Genomic DNA, 22542 nt, shown 5'->3' with positions numbered 1-22542 from the left:
CGCCGCGAGAGAGACAGAGAGGCAGATAGGGGTGGGAGAGGGAGAGACGCGCGCCGACGACGGACAGGGAGTAGGATACAAGCGGACAGAGAGAAAGAGAACGTCGACGACCGGGAACCAGAAGGGAGTCCTGCATATGCAGGGAGGGAAAAAGGAGGAAGAGAAATATAGGGAGACGGTTAGACGAGGAGAAACAAGAAGACGAAGCCGAAGAGGAGGAAGAGCAACGGAGCCGATGGAAAAGACAGAGGGCCACGTGTACCAGGGGAAGAGAGAGAGAGGCGGAGAGACGTTTATCCGAGATTCCGCGCGCAACGGATTCTGAGCAGACCTAGCACCCCCGCGTCTTCGATGAGCAGACATGTCAGTACAGGGGTTGAAAGGGTTCCGAAAATAACCGTTTACAACGGTCACGCCAAAGTCCCGATCGAAATGGTCACGATGAACCTAAATACTCACTGTATCGACTAGAGCGAGTCAAAGTTCATCAGCTTCCATCTATCTTATCCACAACTGTTACCTTTTAGTTCTTACAGGGTGGACCACCTACGTATCTAACTACCAACTCGATTGTTTTCATAAATGATAGACGAATCTAGATTTTTATTATTTCTGGAAGATATTTCGAATTATTATTTCAAAGGACCTTCACTAAACTGACGTGATCCGAAATTTAGGCTCCTGTTAACAAATATTCGACACAAAAATTGCTACACTTATACGATGACAGTTTCCAAGTTGTATAATTGGAATATAAATTGGTCTAGGTATATCGAACGGAAAAGAACCTAAATTCGCGTTGTACCGACTATAGCGAGTCAAAGTTCATCAGCTTCCATCTATCTTATCCACAACTGTTATCTTTTAGCTCCTACAGAGTGGACCACCTACATATCTAACTCTACCAACTCGATTGTTTTCATAAATGATAGACGAATCTAGATTTTTATTATTTCTGGAAGATATTTCGAATTATTATTTTAAAAGATTTTCGCTGAACTGACGTGATCCGAAATTTGGGTTCCTGTTAACAAGTATTGGACATAAAAATTGCTATACGATGACAGTTTCCAAGTTGCGTAATTGGAATATAAATTGGTCTAGGTATATCGAATGGAGAAGCATCGAAAGTTAGTTAGCCTGGCGTCGGATTGAAATTTTCGGAGGAGTATGGTTGCCGAGAGGTTGGATGACGCTGCAGATGGTAGGCGTTGTCCGTCACGGTATGAAGCGATAACGGTGATCTGTAATCTCGCATTCTCGGTGCGTTTACTGTAGCGTTTAAGAGTCCTGGGAAAGGGATGATGAATACTTTAACGGCGCACTGGGAACTCGTTTCGAAATCACTAGGATCTAGACTGTGATTAAGAGCCAAATGACTAGATCAAAGTTCAGGAGCAAATTGCGTGGTAATCACATGGGACTCGTAAGATCACAGTAATGACTTGGCTGTTCTTTGAACCACGACAACCTTAAGGAGTCTACGAATCTCGTAAATCTCCTGAGAAGTCTGCTAGACGTTTTCAATGTTTCCTTCGTTTAATCCTGGATCGCGGTGTATAATCTGGTAGGTGTGCACCTTTCTTTAATCGCGATTGCCATTTTAACGACAGGAATCGGTATCGGATCTTTCATAAATCTTGGTCTTGTCTGCGCCAGGTCGAATATTCTCATTTAGAACCGTCTAACAGGTGATACTTGCCTTATACCGATTACCAGTCATTTTTCAGTTCGTTTCGCGCAACACTGCGGATCATTTTATGTCAGATGATCCCTGTAAAATACTCTACTTCAAGAAATTCCTGTAAATATTACTCGAGTCAATGTGGGACTGACATTTTCTAGCAAATAAATGATTCCTAGGCTACCACGAGGCAACAACCGTCAAAATATGGCGACCAATATTACTCGTGCCCACTCTACGCGACATTCTTCTCAATACTATGTCAAAACAAATATTCCCATTTACAACTGCACAGGAGGAGCAATTGTTTTGTTGTAGCATTTACAAAGATAACTTCATCGCGGCTAAAACCTAACGCAACGTGCGAATCTTCCCGACAAAGCTCGATATCCGAAATAATCATCGGTATCTGCCTAATCCTTGCCTATCTCTCGCAGCCATTCAGCAGGCGAGGCGAGTACGGTGCAGGCCCGGTTGCCTCGAATTTCAAGAGGGGTCCCGCTAAAAAGGCCGAGCCCGGTGACACGAGAGCGGCAGGGGCCCTTTTCGAAAGTCGATGTTTTTCTCGTGGCCAGGAAGGTCCGAGGCGCGTTGCGCAGCCTTTCCTCGTCAGTAACACCGTGCACGGTGCGGCGTGGTGTCTGGTCACCGGCGTGGCGCGGCGTCCGTGCCAGCCTCTTCTTTTTTCCCCGGACTTGTGCAAGATCTGCTCTCTCCTTTCATCCTCTCATCCTACCGTTTCATCCACCAGCCGAATCCCGGCTCTCTCCTCTCCCTCTCTCTCTCTCTCTCCTGCTCCGCTCACACCGGCCAGTCCGTTCCTCGCAACCATATCAACGTCCGCGCGTCTGCGTCTCGACATCGACATTCACTGGCGCATGCCTCCGCTCGAATACCCGCTTCTTGAGGCCGCGAGTCGAGCCTCCTTTGCCCACGCGTCTCACCCTGCCGGTCCACTCGCTCGCTCGCTCGAGGATCGCTCGAGGATCGCTCGAGGATCGCTTGAGGATCGCTCGAGGATCGCTCGCCCCGCGCCGCACCCTTTCTCTTCGACCTTCCACTTCGCGGCCGTTCGTCCTCGCGCTCGCTCTGCTCGATACTGTAAACAACCGGCGAAAAGAACCTTTGCCCGTATGCAAACCGTGCGCCGGCCTGCCCGTGACTGCGTTTTACATATCGCCGTGGTAACGGGCCGATGCGAGCTGCATTCGACCGCGGCCGCCGCCGCGAAATCCGCCGGATCCCGCCTCGGCTACCACGCGATCAGACCACGCAGAGCTGCGAGAACGTTCGCGGTTCCTGAATATTCTGATCGGATAACTGTATATGCCAGCCGGCACACCGTGCAGTCGTTGCATATACAGTCGCCGCGGCCAATTCCACCGGCGAATTTGTCACCTCGTAACGGGGATGCGAGGGAAGAGGTATGCCGAGCTAGCGTGCTTCCCGAGATGTCAACGCTTTATGAGATTTCTTTGTAATAAAAATGTATTTGTCGATAGTAGTATTAGGACACTCGGTATACGCTCGAGTACCGATATAAAGTAAACGAGTAAATAAGGTCTGGGTGTGCTAGCTAGCTATACTGTTGGCAGAATAGAAGCGTGGATGCAGAGAAATCGGGACGAATTTCTTCGTTGGAGATTCTCCGGGCGTTAGACGAATTAAATGGACGCTTCGAATTCTTCCGACATTCTTTCCAGAAATAGCAAATAAAAGTTTACTCGGTCGTGACTTTTAGTTCGCAGTAAAATTCGCGAAAAAATGTCCCGTTCCCGATGTGTTAACGTTTGACCCGACGTGGCTTAACACTTAGCTGGCTGAACGCGTAGAAATGCGGTTTACATATGTATCGTGCGGAACGAGCAGCGTGTTGATCTCTCTTTATAAACAGAATGCGTATTAGTTTGGATAAATGTTTAGCCATAAAGGAAAATAGGCATTGTGCATTGACACCTCTCTTTCCGAACGCGTCACACGTTCTAATTTCGCATTCCTGTCTTCGTTATTCCTAATTTAACTACCCTGTCAGGATTCCGTGGAAAAATCGGATTAAAGGATACCGAATATCGATCAGAGTAAATATTCATTGTGCTAGAATACAAATGCATCATGGTTTATTTAACATTAGAACTACCGAGCTTTAGTGGGCACCTAACTATAACGTGCACAGATTATAGTCATTTCAAGCGATACGATAAATATGAGTGAATATATTGATTACAGTTCTTTTTTAATACGAGATGATACCAATTTTATTCTTAAAACAGGTGTATGTGTTCGGTGATTGCGAAAAGAAGAATTCCGGGACCAGTCATTTTGACTGGGTTGGCAGTTCTAGTGTTAACTGAGATGCAATGGTACCTCTGGTACCAAGATCCTAATGGCGCACTCGCATTGCGTGAATCTCTGATTGATTTTCGATCTGGAGGAACTTAAACCACGGATTTCGATTATTTGCAGTTAATAATGAACTATCGATATTGTTAAATACAGTGGATGGGTTATGTTTTACTAGGATAATATCTCACAATGGGAATAACTATACGTGCTTTCTTTGTGGTAGTTTAGAAGGAAGTGTCTTCCACTTTTAGATATTATGTAAATAGCCAAAAGAGTGCCAGATGTCGCTAGAAGCCTCTAGCAACATGGAGCGGGAGATTAGAACTCTCCAACAGATATACTCATCCCCAATTTTTAAAAATAATTCGACGTTTGGTTCTTGGGTATGACACAACATAGGAATCAAAGGCTGCAAGACAAATAATACCTGATTACAAAGATGATTACAAAACACAGGCGGCTGCATTTTGCACGCAAATGCAATAGATTTTATACCAAGCAAATAATCACCTGTTAAGTGAAAAGGATCTGGTTCTTGTTTCGCTGGCAACACGTTCGCCAACGTGTTTTTACCGTTTGCTAACTTCGCTCATGGTGTTCGAAGTAAGAAGACCGAGCATCTAGCCATTTCACGCAAGCTTTAATTATTTCCCCTGAACTTCGTTGCAAGCTCTATTTCATCCTCTCTTACTTTCACCTACTCGAAACACCGGGTAACAAACAGAGCTGGAACATTTATTCCTGCTTTGTCTCTTAGCTCTTTGCGACACAGGATCTCGGATAATAAAATACATTTATAATACATTTATAACATTTGTCCAAGGTATTACCAACTGCTTTACGTAAATAAGACGAAATATAAACCTGTGCACATGTAGCTATTGCGATATTTCCAGGTGGGACTAAAAATGTCTCATAATGCATTAGGGTGCACCAAAAAGATGAGACACTTTTAATCCTAGCGTGCTCCAAAGAGTTAACACATGGTCTAAATCACCGTTTACCAAACTTTCGTTAAAAATTCCGCATTCGACGTTATCCTAATCACTCAACATCGCGATTTTTCTTTTAATATATGTATAATCATTATTCCATTTTCTAAAGCTTCTATTTCTTTTCTGTTCACCGGTTATTTGACCGCGGTAGGTTTAGTGTTAGTTCATCAACTGTGGCCATTTATGCAGTTGGCCATCGGCTTCTTCCTTTTTTAAGAATATTACAAAATTTAAACACTCCAAATGGGAATGAAAAATATCAAGATACCTTTACTTCTCCTTATTAATATTTATATCGACTTGGCCGAGAATAATCCAATATTTCCAATATAAAATGGTAATCATTTCGTTTGAAGTGAGGAAGGTTTCAACGAATATGGTATAATATATACTAAAACCAAGTGGACACCTTCTATTATAAAAATCTAGATCCATTTATTAATCAATCTAAAGGACACGAAATTTCCATCTCAATTCGAGTCAATTTTCTACAAGGAAGACAGCAGTTATCCTTCGAATTCTCGACACGACCCTATACAAATGAATTATTACATCCAAAGGATCGACAATCTGCTCGTCCAAGCCTCGAATCACGCCTCGTGTTAAGAAACACCAGATTCGTAAATAATCCACGACTCGTTGTCAGCGAGGAGTGCGCTCTCCGCTCGAAAATCGCGGCGGCCATTGAAGAAAACATGTTTATCTCAAAAACTGGCAAGTGTTCTGGAGCAACGCGTTTTCTCGCGCGTAAAATTCCTCTGTCGGAGAAGTAAAACACGAAGACGTGGATTGGGGCAGGCTAAAAAGCAGAGCGAGGACTATCGGCTTTTCTGCCTCTGTTTTCCCGTTCCGGAGGAATTCTGAAATTCGAACGTTCGGCTCGCCGGGCCCCGGTGAAACGCAAAAACTTTCCTCCGGCCGGCAAGGCAGAGGAGGAAGAGGAGGAGAGGAGAAAGGGCGCGGAGAAAAGGGAAAAAAGGAGGAGAAAGGTGAAAAAAGGTGAAAAAGGACGAGGGAGGGAGAGACGCGGAGGAAGAGAGACGGAGAGGAGACTGTACACACGAGCGACAAGGAAGTAAATAAGTAAATAAACCAGCCGGCTTAGCGAGGAGGTGTCGCGATGCAAATAATCGTCTTCCTCGAGGATCCGAGGCGCGAAAGTGCACGTGTCTGCAAATATGCATACGGTAATATGCGCGAGCTTTTCCCAGTCCCTCTCTTTTCTTCCTCGCGCCCCTGGCCCCGCCGGTCCGGATTCTTTGATATTCTCGGACCTCTCGTACACGCGGTGCCATCTTCTTCTCCGCCGGCACAGGCGTTAAGTAATTTGCTTATTTCTTTTTGCTCGCCGCTAATAGCTCCTCCATACATTGGCACGGTTTTCGCGAGCTTCCACGCCAGCCTTTTCGACTGTTCCATCAAGTTCCGGTCACACCGCGGCAAATTCTCCGTTTACGCAGACGTTCCAGAGACGCTTGCTTCTCTCCTCTTCGCCTCGCTTCGCTTCGCTTCGTTGCACTCGCGCGATCCGCGCGGGGTAAATGGGACGGAGAGATCGTGCCGCGAGGTCTCCGGGATCTTTCGTCTGGAGAACGTCGATTCGCTGTCTTCGAGAATGTCTCGAGAATATCTTTCCGAGATGGAAATTTTTATTCCTATTTATTTCCAAGATGACGGAAGGCTTTACGCGATTGTCCGAGTTTCGCGATATTCGAGTCGAGTGCTTGGAAATTTATTTTGGAAACGAAGCGTGCGATGTGACTATCTAACTTTTAGGATTCGACGCTGCTTTCGAAGATATCGTTCTCCTGATGGATGTGGAAATTTTTATTCCTATTTATTTCCAAGATGGCGGAAGGCTTAACGCGATTGTTCGAGTTTCGCGGCGTTAAAGTCGATTGTTTGAAAATTTATTTTGGAAACGAAACGTCCGATATGACAATCTAACTTTTAGGATTCGTCTGTCATAGAACATAGTATGACTAAAAACCAACCTAATTAAAAAAGAACGTGCCTCTGAAAATTATAAAGCCTGCTCTTCCTAATTCGAGGCGAACGTTTAAAAATCCGCCATTTTGACGGAACCCAGTGTTCAAATCGAATGCTTGGAAATTTATTTTGCAAATGAAACGTCCGATATGACAATCTAACTTTTAGGATTCGTCTGTCATAGAATATAGTACGACTAAAAACCAACCTAATTAAAAAAGAATGTGCCTCTGAAAATTTTAAAGTCTGCTCTTCCTAATTCGAGGCAAACATTTAAAAATCCGCCATTTCGACGGAACTTCTGTAAAAATTCCTGGAATCATTTTAAAAAATTCATCATACGTATGGAGGACCATTGGAACGCGGGGATTTTTGCAAATCACGATTACGGTTACGCAAATGCTGTCGGCGAAAGGTAAATATAAAATTATAATCCTGCTGACGTGTCCATTTAATGCCGTTGCTAATTAATTATATCGGATCCCTGAGAGAGAACTAGCCATGGATCCGAGCAACGGTTCTATCCGTCGCTTTGTTACGACTGGTAGAACGAGTTCCGAAAAGGATATGCTTCGAGCTTCCCCGTGTTTCCTCCTGGATCATCAATAACCGCGTCTCGTTAATTACGATCGACGCGCGTGTCTCTTCGGATTGCACCAAAACGCCCAAGAGTCGATCACTTTGTCGACGATCGTTGCAACCATGTAAAGAGATCGACACGATACGAGCGGGGAAAAATGTGGAAACATCGTATTACAAAATAAAACGAAGACGAAGCATCAACCCCTCGCCAGACGATTGCTCCGATGATATTAATGCGGTGTAACACTCTCCTCTATCGAGAAAATAACATGTTTCCGCTATTTAAAAACATGATCACTGTTGCAAATATTTTTTTTAATCCAAGGACTTCGTCCGGTTTGTCATTTTCAACGGTGTGTAACCGAGAGCATCGATGTCTTTGCATTTATTTATTTATTTACCGGTAAGAGAGATAAAAATTTATCGAATGTCGTCGTATAATCGACAACATCCTTTCGATTACTATGTCGAATATTTTTAAATATCCGCTATTATTTTCCGAATAAAAAATTGTATTTATGTAAGTTGCAATTGCTATTATACAATAGATAAAATTGATACGAATCTATCCTTAAATCTGATTTTAATTTTGAAATTTATCACGATTTTAACGTTCGTACGCGAATTTATTTGATTTCACGTCAACCCCGGTACAATTAACGCGCGAGGAGCGTTGCATAACTGGAAGGGAAAATTGAAGGAGGAAGAGAAAAATAATGGCGACACTTGGGAAGAAAGAATTGGGTTGAGTCGAAGCCACAGGCGTTCTTTTTGCGGGGATATTTAGCGGAATACGATTTTAACCCTCGGGCAAGTGCACTGTTTTAAATCATACGAACGGCTGCGTGGGCGTGCAAAATGCACCACCGTAAATTAGCTTTAATTTATGGAGAAAAACAAATAAATTTCGCTGAAAGAATTTGTTCGGTACGAAGTTATTACATGCTCTTTGACTTAACCGCCTATTAAACGGTTCATTCATCTGCTGTCCGCTTCTCATTTCTCCGTTTCCTCCTCGTTCTTCCCCTCTTCTTTCATCCCCTTTCCCTCCCTTCGTTTTCCCTTCCTCTGCTTGCACCTCGTATCTTTATTGCCGCGATTAGCATTACCGCGATCCGGAGCTATTTTCGATCCGCCAAGAAAGCACCAAGCAGAGAAACATTAAGGAAATCCGGATTAACATCGGCATTGTAATTCAAATAACTTCCATGCGCGAGGTATGTCAGGGAACTCGTGCAACGGTTAATAAACAGACTATAATATCAAACGCTCGGGAACGGGATTGTCCAGCAATGAAATTTCATGCATACGCAGATCCGTAATTAAAGTAGAGAGAGAAAAATACCGACGAGTTTCCAATTATGTTTCGCGATTCATACATTTTTGTTACAAACGTTTGGCCATCAAATCGCCTGATCTCCAGTATCGATTTTTACTGCCAAACGCGAGAAAGAAAAAGCGATGGGAAGAGAACAATTATTTTCCGATGATACTTGGTAATTTATACATTTTTATTATAAATAGGTAGATTGCGGATTCATAAAGGCGATGATAAATACGCGAATTTTGTAATTAAACGGGAGAGAAAAATTATTTTCCGATGATAATTGGTAATTTATAAATTTTTATTATAAATTGGCAAATTGTGGATTTATCTAAGCGATGATAAATACGCAAATTTGTAATTAAATGGGAGAGAAAAATTATTTTCCGATGATACTTGGTAATTTATACATTTTTATTATAAATAGGTAGATTGCGGATTCATAAAGGCGATGATAGATACGCGAATTTGTAATTAAACGGGAGAGAAAAATTATTTTCCGATGATAATTGGTAATTTATAAATTTTTATTATAAATTGGCAAATTGTGGATTCATTTAACAATAAGCGATGATAAATACGCGAATTTGTAATTAAATGGGAGAGAAACTTGGATGACTTTCCGATGATACTTGATAATTTATAAATTTTTATTATAAATTGGCAAATTGTGGATTCATCTAACAATAAGCGATGATAAATACGCGAATTTGTAATTAAATAGGAGAGAGACTTGGATGACTTTTCGATGATATTTGGTAATTTATAAATCTTTGTTATAAATTGGTAGACCGTGGATTCGTCTAATTTCGAACGATATTAATTTTCCCACGCGAAAGGAAAAATTTGTGCACCTGTGCTATAGGAAATGCGAGGTGATAAATAAGTGTCCCGCGATATACAAACTTTTGCGTGAAAAACGATTTATGCGAAATAGCAACGACGTTATCGTGAACCAATTTGTTTTAATTAGATCGATATGATACCGATATAATACTATGCTATTAGCAATTCCTCTGAGCTATTCCGCGATATAATTAATCACTTATCGTTATCGCCGATCGCTTCACACGTTGAACGGCGTTCCCTGTCGAACAATGTTACGTATTACGTGGAGTAAATAAATGCATGAATAAGACAATATAATGCATGAAAGACGAAGCGTAATTCTCTTTAACGAGCACGTGCCTCACGAACATATGCCCATTCGCGAGCCATAATGCTTATACGTATACGTAATGGCTGGCCGCGTGCATTCCTTCTCGCGTTGACCCTCGTCACACATATGAATCATAAATCATAACCATGTTATATCGCGGATTTGCAAACAGCCTCGTATTCGTCGAAGACGTCGTTGGTCCTTTACAAATTTACAGCTCTATTGAGGCGTCCCGAGTGACGTGTTGCCATATTTTCTTAGACAACGGTTCAATATGATATATTTGACGAACTCTGCCTATAAGAGCCGGCTATCCTACGGATTGAGAGAGAAACTCGATTAACTGGCGAGTTACGAGTCATCGAAATCGCCTCGTTCGATTTTTACCAACCGATTTTCTGCAAATTTCGCAATTCGCCGATTTTCTTCCTTCGCCACATAGTCGATATTTTTATTTCCTATACTACTGTGTTACTGTATAATTCGTTTGTCACATGGTCGATTTTTATTTCCTTATTTTTATAATTATGTAAAAATTACTTTGTTGCAAATTTTTACTTCGATTTACTATAATTTTCTATATTACTTGCAAAATTTATAAATTAAATCTGTTAATTTATTATTTAGAGATATTAACAGATATTTTATTTGGTAATATATAGTAATTTGAACTATGAAAATATAAATGTTCTTAAAAAATATCTCGAATTTTTAGGAAAATGTTAAAAATGCCCGACATTTCGCGGATATTTTTTTGCGTTTATTGCTAATTATTTTAGAAATAAATTTAATCGACCTGTGTAATTACGAACATTTAAAACTGGAATTAATAGCGGAACGAAGGATTTTAAGAGGAGTATCTCGATTTCCGCGGGTGGTTGAAGATTCATGGCAGTCTATTCCGAGAATTGCACGTGTTAATCGGTTCCTCTGAAAGGAAGAGTAATGCAAACATCGCTGAACGGTCTTTATAAACATTTCTTTCGTCGATTTTTCCGCCGTGTAACGCTTGTTATTACATAATTACGTACACCGTGAATGATTCGCCTTAAATGTCAAAGGCAACGAGGCGCTACGATTTACCGTATCGTTTGATACGTAATGGCTAAGAAACAGAACGTAATGTTATGCAACGCCTTGCACGAGGGTCATTGGTCATTCAACCTGGCGTAGCATTGACACAATGTAGGTGATTGAAGTACGGAAACGTGCTCGTACCGACATGATTACCTTGATATCTCTTTACCGTGTACAGATGTCTTACGAAACGACACACGAAATGTAGTACGTGATTTAAGAAACGTACCCTTTCACGTTTGCCAATCCTCCTCATTGACAACTTCTCTTGCAATACTCCCGGAGATTGTTACTCTGCGAGTATCACTGTTACCACTATACCGCAACTTATAATTCGAATATAAAAATTCGAAGTCGGTCGAATATGAAAATAAAGTCGAATATGAAAATTTATATTCGATCTTCTTCGTTGAAAAATATTTACAATTACTTTTTATAATAATTATTAATAATAATTATTAATAATTCGAACATGAGAGAATTATTAAATCCCATAAAAATCGGAGTAATAATTTTTAACACGACTAATATATATTCTTTGAGAGATCCATGATTGAAAATTCGAAGGAAAATTTTTCTATTCTAATGATAATAATGATAATAATCAACCAAGTACAGACGATGTTAAGTATTAAAAAATCAGGATAACGATAATTAAGGATGGATTAGCATGAAAGCAGCACGAAAGCTCGGCCTGTAGTAGAGGAAGACGTTGTTTTCGACATCTCCCATACACGCGTTCCCATATATTTTTCTAATAAAGATGCAGCGCTGTATTCTCATTAGTATAATGTTCTCGGTACTACAATTTGCGTAATGTGTCTTAATAAATTCAATTGCTCCCGCTAAGCAGATGTCTCTCAGCGTATAACAATGTAACGCTGGCAAGCGTGTAACAGGCAATGAGATCCAGCATCGAGCAGACTTTCATATAAAAGTACGCACGTAGCCTAAGCATCGTGTCTAACAACAAGGATCGCATTACGGAGCGTGAATCACTTAATATTAATCTAGTACAGCCACGTGGTACGGCCAACACAGACTACAACTACACACGCGAGTGATACGATGATTGCTCCGATCGTGGCTTACACGTGCACTAGGAACCCTAGACCAGACAAAGAATGTACGTCCGCCATTTTGTACGTCAGACGTCCGGCAGACAAACAAATATACCTCATATGATGCGAGGGAATAATTGATATTCAACCGTGGCCAGTGAAGATCCGTGTAAAGTATCGCACGATTCACTTGGACCTTTGTTCTTCATCTTTTAACGATAATTCGACACGACTTTCTCGAAATGGATGTTATTTTACGTAATGGAATTTTTAGACTTATTTTATTCAATCGGTGATAGATATTCTTCGTTGCTTTCTAACGAGACAATTTGGAATTATTTGGAATAACAGGAAGGGAAGTTAGCCTACTCGAAATTCCAATCGAGGGAAACATTGAGAGCAGGAGAGAAATTTTGGATTATTTCAAATTAGTACAGATATGAACTTGAGGAAGTTTTACAATAAAGTATGGAATATATGAAAGATCCAAAAATGGCCTCTTCACCTACGTTTCTATATACCTAAATATCTAATTACATCGTTGAGATTAAAGACGTGAGTCTCCTAATAGAAGTTAGGAAAACTTGGAACAAAATATAAAATACACGAAAAACTCGAAAAAGACATCTCTTCGTCTATATTTGAATTTTCAGTAATCTATTTTCAAAAATATTCATACAAATCTTAAAATATCTAGTTACATCTTCAACGCCAAAGACACAGGCCTAAATGAAGTTTGGCCCCCTGGCGGAGAAACGAATTAGGCAAGACAACCGTGTAGTCCCAACAGCATCTAAATATGAGCCGTTCACTGCACAAATCGATCAACTCCACTTTTTGAAAAGTCTTAAATATAAAAAGTTACCTCTATACCAAGTGCTTGACACTTCAATTCAAGATTTTTCGAAAAACAGAGTTGATCGATTTGCGAAGTGAACGGCTCATACATACGCATATGAAAACACGTCTATGGATCTGGAAATTTGAAGATAAATTCTATGCTCCATCGTGGAACGATTATTTATCCGAAGGTGGACGGTCGATGCACGAATTGCGTAACGTTTCATCGGGTCGCGTACGCGTTGACGACTGGCAGGATGAAAAATGAGCAATACATTACACGATCCCCCCGTGAGAAGTGGGCCATTGACCCAAGTAGGTGTAACGACATATTATTGCAGTAATCGTGTCTGCGAACGAGTCACCGCACGAATCTACCGAGCGGACGAAGATAGAGCGCGTCTAATTCGACGATTGAACCTGTCTCTCGTTTCTGCCCCGTCACAGTAGCCTTCTACCACCAGCCAGTTCCTTTCAGTGCCATTCGTCATTATGTAACGTGCACGTTCCACGGCGATGCCTCGCGTTCGCGAAAATCAATCCACATCCGTGACTTTGCCTGCCACTCGATCTTCCGCGATGAGGTCAATCCGTTTGAGCTCTCAAGGTCTCGGTACAAGGAACGATCGTGAACTTGCGTCTCCCTGGGCGATCCCCGACTTCGTTTCCCGGGACACCTTGGCCCGATTGAAATTCTTTTTACCAAAGCTTTCTTAAATCGGCTGCGACCGGAGGCTAAACGCTGTCAAACTTGAACTACGACCCGGGACAGCTTGCTCGCGAACGGTATCCACTGCTGGGAATTATCTCTGCGTGGAAAAAGTGCCAGTTCCGACGTTTGAATTGCGTCATCGTTCAGTTCCGCGAGACGAGAAGACGGGGAAAAAATACAGGCACAGTTATGCAAACGAAAATGATTCGCTAGCACTGTGTAATCCATACAAGTGTCTTCGAGAGAGACGTCTCGTCGGCGTATGTCATATCTGAGACTCGTCTGACAGATGCCAAGATCCTAGACCCAACAAAATCATCCTATCTGTCAAACCAGACCCATCGATTGTCACTTTTGATCCTTATTGGCAGGCTGTCCTGTCGCTCGAAGAGCATCGAAGCTACTGTTACCTCATGTTTATTACATAATATTTCACATCCCCGACTAACACACGGGACCAACGAAATTCGCGTACGACGTGAAAATAGCGACGCAAAGTCCTATTTTCGCGACAGCTGTTGGCACCTCGGTCAACGACCGTCAACGCGTCGATCAGCCGAAAAGTTTCCATTCACCGTTCCTCAGCGATCATATCTCGAACAGTGTAACAACCCCAGTTCTAATCTCACCTTTTTCTCTTTTCGTTTCACAGAGAACGCAGACTGTACAACGATTCGCTGCCGCGAGGGGCAGACGTGTCTGTCGGAGATGAAGTCAGGCCGGCCACGTTGCGTGACCTGTACCTATCGTTGTCCCCGGAAGCGGGAACGCGTCCGGAACCGGACACACCGTGATCGCGACCCATCGGCGACCATGTTGTGCGCCACCAACAATATCACCTATCCGAGCTGGTGTCACATCGTCAAGGACGCCTGCGTTACAGGCTTCGTCCTCGAGACGCGACACGCCGGCCCCTGCAACGCCTACGATACCTCTCCTCTCTATATCGGTAAGTCCTCCACACGCGATTACGTAGATAACACGCGCTTGCTGGTCAATGAATACGATTGCTGGCCCGTGGCTGTTCCAAGTGCTCGAGTAGTCTTGCTCGATGCTTCGCGATTATCGCAAGACTCCTCGACCGCCATGTTTTTCGCCATTTTCCCATTGTACTTCGCACGGTTACCGGCCAGCTTTGGGCCTTACGATCTTTCGGAGATTACGAGTTAGTGGGTCTGACAGTGGAATTAGTGGCTAGACATAGGTCGCTGGGTCTCTGGGATCGTGGATAATGATTTTTGGTCATTCCCACGATTGATTTTGGGAAATAATTTTATACGAAATAGTATGGATTCTGGGGTTTATTCGTTTTCTAACGCGTTGACTGCTACGAGCAAATTTGTATTACTCTTAGGAAATAAATAACGAATTATTAATGTGCTATATTCAAAAAATGATTGAAATACGGGAAGTATAAGTTTAAAAGACTAGTATCGTCTGGTGGCCATTGTGACCATTGTGGCAGTCGACGTATGGAGATTCTTTTCTGGTAGGCACGTTGGGTGAGATGTTGTTACAAAATGGCAACCACTGACGCTGTCTCGTTGCTTTGCATGATAATATTAGATGTATCGTCGCGAGATTACAGATGGTTTCTTTAAGATTCTCTTTGGAAGATTGTTTGTGGGTTTAGTGGATCTGAATGGGATTGGTGGATGGACGTAGGTAGAGGTTGCTAGGTAGTCTTTGATCGAATCGTGAGACGTGTTCGTTGGCACGAGCTGGGCTTGTGGGTAATGGTTTTTTGGCGACGATGACGGCGATTGGTTTGGGAAAATGGTCGTATGGGTTACGTCTGTGAAGTTTCGTTGGAATGAATGTATATCGAAGCACGCTTGGGCTAGATATGTTAGAGTATTAATACATTGGCAGCCGCAGACGCGAACTTACGTCATACACGATTCTCCTTCTGGCTGCCACTGAGGTAATTCTCGTCATTCACGATCTTCGCTATTGTCTCTACGAAACCTGACATTTTAAAATCAATTTTAAATCAATTTTTTCGGAAGTCAGTGGCAACCAGCTGTGGAATTTTCTTCATTCCAATTGGCTTTCGATATTAAATAGATGAACGAATTATAGATTACGGGTGTGTCGAGTAACAGGTATGCATAATTACGCATAAATCGAAGAACAATTGCGTGCAGAATGTTGCATATTGACAGTACAACTATCGACCTGTGATATAATGCTTACCCAAATACGTACACAATTACATAGGTATATAACAAGCGCCGAGATCGCACGTGTAATTATAATATATCTCTAACCGAATAAAAGTCAACATCAATTCCAAATCGAAAGTACATTGTCAGCACCGTGAAAACCATAAGCCTGGAACCAGTCGTAGGGATTGGTCTCGCAGTTGTAGCTTCGAAACAACGTTCTGCATGACCTGTTTTAATTTCAAAGATCAGCAAGGTCTGCGAAAGAGCAATATCATCGTCCTCGAATATTTCCACTTTGCAAAACATGTAAAACAGTAAGCAAATCAGTTCTAAAATAAACGTCGGTGCACCTTCTAGTTCGCTATCAATAACCAGATTGCCGATAAATTGCGCGAAATAAAATAACCAAAGTCAAGCACCTTCCAAGCATAACAACACAGAGCGAAACAAAATGGAGAAAAGGAATACGGAGTAATAAAATAACTGCGCGGCTAATAACGTTAAAACGGAGAGAAAAACGAGAAAAAGGAGAAGGAAAAATAGAGAAGAAAAGCAAAAGGATAAAAGAAGGAAAGAAAAAACTGAAACTCGGAGTATCGGCTCGTTTTTCATCGAGAGCCAGTCGGGAAGGCACCTCGGCGTACAGACAGTAACAGCGTGGCGGTCGACACTTCCATTCCGATTTCATTTCGCATTTAGCAAGGGATCGCCGATGTCGAGGGGCCGCGTTTCCCATGCCGTGATAAAGCGGAATACGCGTCTGGTCATTTATCTATTTCTCTCGGAGGCGTGGGCCATTCACGAGCCGTCTGCGAAGCAAGCGATCGTCGTAATCCAGCGTGGAATTCGCCTTGTTCGAGTCGCCTCTGAGAATATACGCGCCCACGCGCTCGCTTGTCTCGCCCGTTAAACACAGTCAATCGCGAAAACCCAGAGGAGAACTAGCCGTGGAATTCTAGAGTTCCGCTTGCGATGCCTCCTCGCGAGCAAGCGAGCGCACTAACGCGACTCTACCCCCTCCACCGCGCTTCCTACCGTTGCGTCGCGACGCGTCGCCGTCACGGGGACCCGCGGAGTCTCGACGAATTTTCATAGGAATTCCGAACGCGTTGCGTCCACTCTTTTCGTCTCCTTCGATGCTTCGCGTTGCATCGCTGATCTTTCAGCGCTTCGATGATTGCTTATGGAGAGTTTCGCCGGGCGTGAAATGAATTTCTGATGAGCTTTTTCGAGATCGCATCGGGCGTGCAGAGGTCTGAGATTATTAGTCGGCTCGAGAAGGGTTTTGCGCCAATGCTTCTTGCGACCTTCGGCACTCCGTGTGCGCGAGATTTCTCGTCCTTTTGCGAAAATAGGAAATGGACGATTACATAGTATTTCAACGCTGCAACTACCGGAATCGCTGAAAATACGCAATGGCGAAAAATCTGGGAATGTGTGTATCGTATCTGGGGAAAAATTACAGGTCGATAGTTGGACAATTTTCGAAAATTAATTGTTACGTTTCGTTTCATCGAGAAGAAATCGTGATAATTTATTGGAGAGAGAAATGAAAGGAGCTTTTGATACGATTCTTTCGTTTCTTTCGCTCGATAAAACGCTTTTGTCCACGCGTGTACGTGCAGACGTTTGTGTAGACGTAGAAACCTGTTGCATGTCGCGCATAAACGGGAGAGTTTACGCATCAGCCTTCCAGCATCCTGAATTATTCCGACTTTTATCTCAAGCGCGACCCACGATTTTTCAAACGCCGATAGAATTTATTGCACTCGTCGTTTGCTCCACTTGCGACGCGTACGTACCCTATCAATGAAATTATATCGGCTCCCGGAATTGCTACCGGCACGGAACGCATTCGAACATCGATCTCGTTATCATCGGTGATATTTATTTACAGCTTCCCGTGCCGCGACTTTGCGTACCTAAAACTCGAGCACCGCGTTTAAAATAACTATTTTACGGGATAAAGTTACACGCGGGGATCGTGCGCTTGTAAACAGGCAGAGATGCACGGCTAGCTACGATATTTTTACGTGCATTTATACGCGATGTCGCCGAGCGAATGACACGATTCAACGGCAGATGATTCTACGAGTAAAAATAAATCGGAAATGTAGAATGAAATTTTTCCCTTTGACGCTTCGTTTTCGCCTGAACGAGCTTGAAAGTTCACGCGGTGCAAGTGCATTCGGTCAACCCGCGCGCGTCCACCGCGACAATTTCGAACTTAATTTCCTGGAGAACGAGGCTTCGAACGAGAAATCTTTATTCTTCCTTTTCGACTTATTTTTTCGCGTAGAATAACCTCCTGCCGTTTTTGAACCCGAAACACCCAGTATATCGGTGACATTTTGCCGGCGTATCGCGGCACGTGTCATATTTTTCACGCGTTTGTTATTTTCAACGGTTGTTCACGCGGACAATGACGCGTAGAGTAGGTTCCTTTCTCTGAATTATAATAGGCGCAGTTGAACGCGAGTTTCTTTCATGCTGCGAACTTGCGTACATGTGTATATACACACGCGTGTATCGTAATTACATCAGGAAACGATACAATGACGGTTCACTGTTACGCAAATTATAAGAGAGATCGTAACACGTTCGTGAACAGAAGCTTTCGAATAATTTGCATTGTCTTTACGCAGCAAACCATAAAGACGGAGTAACGGTGCACCGTTTGGGCGCTGCTCGCCGGATCGCAAACAGATTCAGCTCCGTGACACGCATTCGGTCGCGATATTTTTCTAAAACCATGCAAATAATATCGATGACGAATAACGCGTGGGCAGAGCTCGCCTGCAATCATCGATCCATATACACGTATAAAGAATTCGTGTCACGGTCTATCTGTAATCCATTATCCCTTTCTCCATCCGCAGCTTCGTAAATCATCTTCCGCGCTTAGTGCTTCGTACCCCAAGAACTCGCGACGTGCATCTACCATTCCTTTCTCCATATGCAACTTTGTAGCATGCATGGATCATTCTCAATTCTCAATCATGGCGATCTTGTCATGTGAGCATATCGCAAAACTCAGTTTCGAGTGTCAAGCGTCAGCGATTCCGGTAACCCGGTACGATCGATACGATTGTTGGAAATTTTCTCGATCGCATTGAACATGGTTGATTCGTTGATCGGTAAGCACAGAGCAGCTCGCCAAGATGAATTAAGCCCGGCGTGTCATTTACATTTCAATTCCTCGGCCGCTCACGTGTCGCGTCGTGGATGAACGGCTCGATAATGGCGCGCAGAGGGAGAAGAAGAGGAGAAACGTATAAAATCGGAGTAACCAGTTTAACGGCATTCGTTATCGCCCACGACACAACGCGCATACGTGGCCGTGTGCGTACGCGAGGAGAAAAAGCACCGATTCGACTTGGGTCCGCCACCCCTGGTGCTCGCGATCGTCAGGCGAAGATAGCGATCGGTTTGGCGGCAGTTGGCGTAGATGGAGAGATAGCGAGAGCTGGCCGGAGGCGTTATGTCGAGCAGGCCTTAATTTAATAACCACCCCTTTTGCTTTGGCCCTTTGTTGCAGAGGAGGACAACACCTCGAGCAACTACGGCGTCGATCTGGCGGACGAGGACGCGAGATTCGAGGACGCCGAATCCCTGTCGTACAACGGGCAGACGCATCGTTCTTTGGCGTTGTCGTAGCGCGCGATCGATCGATCGATCGGTCGATCCTGTTCGCCGAGGCGACACGAGTCGTAGATTTCTCCACGGTGCCCGCTCGAAGGAACCACCACCTCGGATAGATGAAACGTGTCGTGTCGTGGTACGTGTCCGGATCACCGTATACCGATCTACCAATCGGATCCAGCTGTGGGATAACGTTTGCGACCAACGTGCCAAGATTCGTGGATCGCGGCGAGTCGGATCGATCGCGACACCAAGATCCCGTCGTTCGGGAAATGTCACGGGAGGTTTCGCGTTTCGTGCGAACTTCCGGCCCCGACTTCCGGGGAACGACGCGGCCCAGACACGTTACCGCTTCCTCTTTCGGTGGGCATACACCAGAGAGCGTGTACGCACTCGGATACGCCATTGAATCGTTGGAAGCACGAGTTGGCGAGATTCGTGCCGGATAATACGTAGATTAAGGGCAGATCAGTATTCATTTTCTCCGTTTTCGGGAGGATCTCGCAGGTTTCGCAGATTCGTTCGCGCACAGGCGAATTTCTTTCTTTCTTCCTTCTTCTTTTTTGCTCTTCGTTCCTTTCTTCTCTTCTCTTCTTCCTCTCTCTCTTTTTTTTCCTTTTTCTCTCTTTCAACTCGAAAGGAAGCGGAAAGCTGGCGAATCGAGACTAATTAACACTTTCGCGATCGAGGCACGCGATAACGCGTACACGCGCGACGCCGCGTGTCGCGTTTGCTACCGGTCGGGAGCCATTCACGCAGGTTTTGTATCTTATCGTTTCGGTGTACATATTTTCCCTTTCTTTTTTCCCATCTCTTCTTATTCCTCTTCTTCTTCTTCTTCTCCTTCTTCTTCTGCTTCTTCTTCTTCTTTGCGAATTTACGCAGCCGGCTGTAAGAAATTGATATCTCGCGAATTTCGGCAACGTTTTGCAGCCTTTGTTGGTTGCCTGGTTCCGAGCTGGCGTAGAGGCGTTGTTCAGAAAAGGGATTCTTAGAGGTAATGTCGAATAATGAACTCGATGAGCCGACGGTGGAGCGTCTCTTCTTGGCGTGTCGGGTAGAGCCCGTCGATGGGAGTCGAGCATAGATACTGTACGGATTATGCGAACTTGTAAATTGCTGTAAGTATTGTTTCGTCGTCTGCTTTCTTTCTTCTGCCTTTTTAGCGTTATTTTTATTCGAATCAGTTTTAATCGATAATGTACCACAGTGTTCTTTTGTATTAATTTATTATAATGTTAATTAATTTATTGTTCGAAATAATATGAATAAACGAAGTCTGATTGGAGAATCGTGTTAAACTTCACATCACACCAGTTTCTGTTCTTTTCTGTTTCTTCTTCTTCTTCTTCTTCTTACTTTGACAGGATAACGTGTGTGCACGGTGTAACGTGAACTTGCATATACACGATATACACGGAAGAGAGTAAGCTTATATTTTATCCTATTTTTATTCGTCTGCGTTCCTCGGTACGATAATTTTGCTTAACCTCTTCGGGGATGGATTTAATTTAATTGAGGAAAAGGAATTCCGTTATATCTATTTCTCGAATATTTAAAATATCGGGAAATATTTTTAAATATCCGAGAACGATAATATACAGATAAACACGTACTGTAGTTCGTGGAGGAAGGAATTAAAATTTGTTAATACACGTTCGAATTTAGATTAAATATTAAAAATGAATAACGAACGACTACGTCAAAGTGGTTAATTCGAAGCAGAATTAATTATCAGAAGAAAATTAATTAAATTGAGGAAACAGAATTTCGTTGTATCTATTTCTCGAATATTTAAAATATCGGAAAATATTTTTAAACATCCAAGAACGATAGTGTACACATAGACGCGTACTATAGTTCGTGGGGGAAGGAATTAAAATTTGTTAATACACGTTCGAATTTAGATTAAATATTAAAAATGAATAACGAACGACTACGTCAAAGTGGTTAATTCGAAGCAGAATTAATTATCAGAAGAAAATTAATTAAATTGAGGAAACAGAATTTCGTTGTATCTATTTCTCGAATATTTAAAATATCGGAAAATATTTTTAAATATCCAAGAACGATAGTGTACACATAGACACGTACTATAGTTCGTGGGGGAAGGAATTAAAATTTGTTAATACACGTTCGAATTTAGATTAAATATTAAAAATGAATAACGAACGACTACGTCAAAGTGGTTAATTCGAAGCAGAATTAATTATCAGAAGAAAATTAATTACATTGAGGAAAGAGTATGCCGTTCTATCTATTTCTCGAATATTTAAAATATCGGAAAATATTTTTAAATATCCGAGAACGATAATATACACATAGACACGTACTATAGTTCGAAAGTTTGGTATCACTCGTCTGACGAAGGAATTAAAACTTGTTAATCCACGTTCGAATTTGTATTAAATATTAAAAATGAATAACGAACGACTACGTGAAAGTGGTTAATCCGAAGCAGAATTAATTATCAGAAGAAAATTAATTAAATTGAGGAAACAGAATTTCGTTGTATCTATTTCTCGAATATTTAAAATATCGGAAAATATTTTTAAACATCCAAGAACGATAGTGTACACATAGACGCGTACTATAGTTCGTGGGGGAAGGAATTAAAATTTGTTAATACACGTTCGAATTTAGATTAAATATTAAAAATGAATAACGAACGACTACGTCAAAGTGGTTAATTCGAAGCAGAATTAATTATCAGAAGAAAATTAATTAAATTGAGGAAACAGAATTTCGTTGTATCTATTTCTCGAATATTTAAAATATCGGAAAATATTTTTAAATATCCAAGAACGATAGTGTACACATAGACACGTACTATAGTTCGTGGGGGAAGGAATTAAAATTTGTTAATACACGTTCGAATTTAGATTAAATATTAAAAATGAATAACGAACGACTACGTCAAAGTGGTTAATTCGAAGCAGAATTAATTATCAGAAGAAAATTAATTA

The 22542-nt window shown here is 42.4% G+C and overlaps 1 protein-coding gene across 1 annotated transcript in view; it reads left to right on the top strand.

Moving 5' to 3' along the window:
* LOC108549379 (uncharacterized) overlaps window positions 1-22542 on the top strand; it is a 119171-nt gene that overhangs the window by 83517 nt on the left and 13112 nt on the right. The window contains exons 5-6 of the mRNA XM_017902730.1: window positions 14419-14715; window positions 19473-19587. Coding sequence (XP_017758219.1) covers window positions 14419-14715; window positions 19473-19587 — 412 coding nt within the window. The remainder of the gene's footprint in view (window positions 1-14418; window positions 14716-19472; window positions 19588-22542) is intronic.

The sequence above is a fragment of the Eufriesea mexicana genome, unplaced genomic scaffold (genome assembly GCF_001483705.2).
Source record: "Eufriesea mexicana isolate 0111107269 unplaced genomic scaffold, ASM148370v2 scaffold1920, whole genome shotgun sequence".
In the NCBI taxonomy this organism is placed as follows: domain Eukaryota; kingdom Metazoa; phylum Arthropoda; class Insecta; order Hymenoptera; family Apidae; genus Eufriesea; species Eufriesea mexicana.
This window is presented reverse-complemented; position numbering and strand designations above follow the sequence as displayed.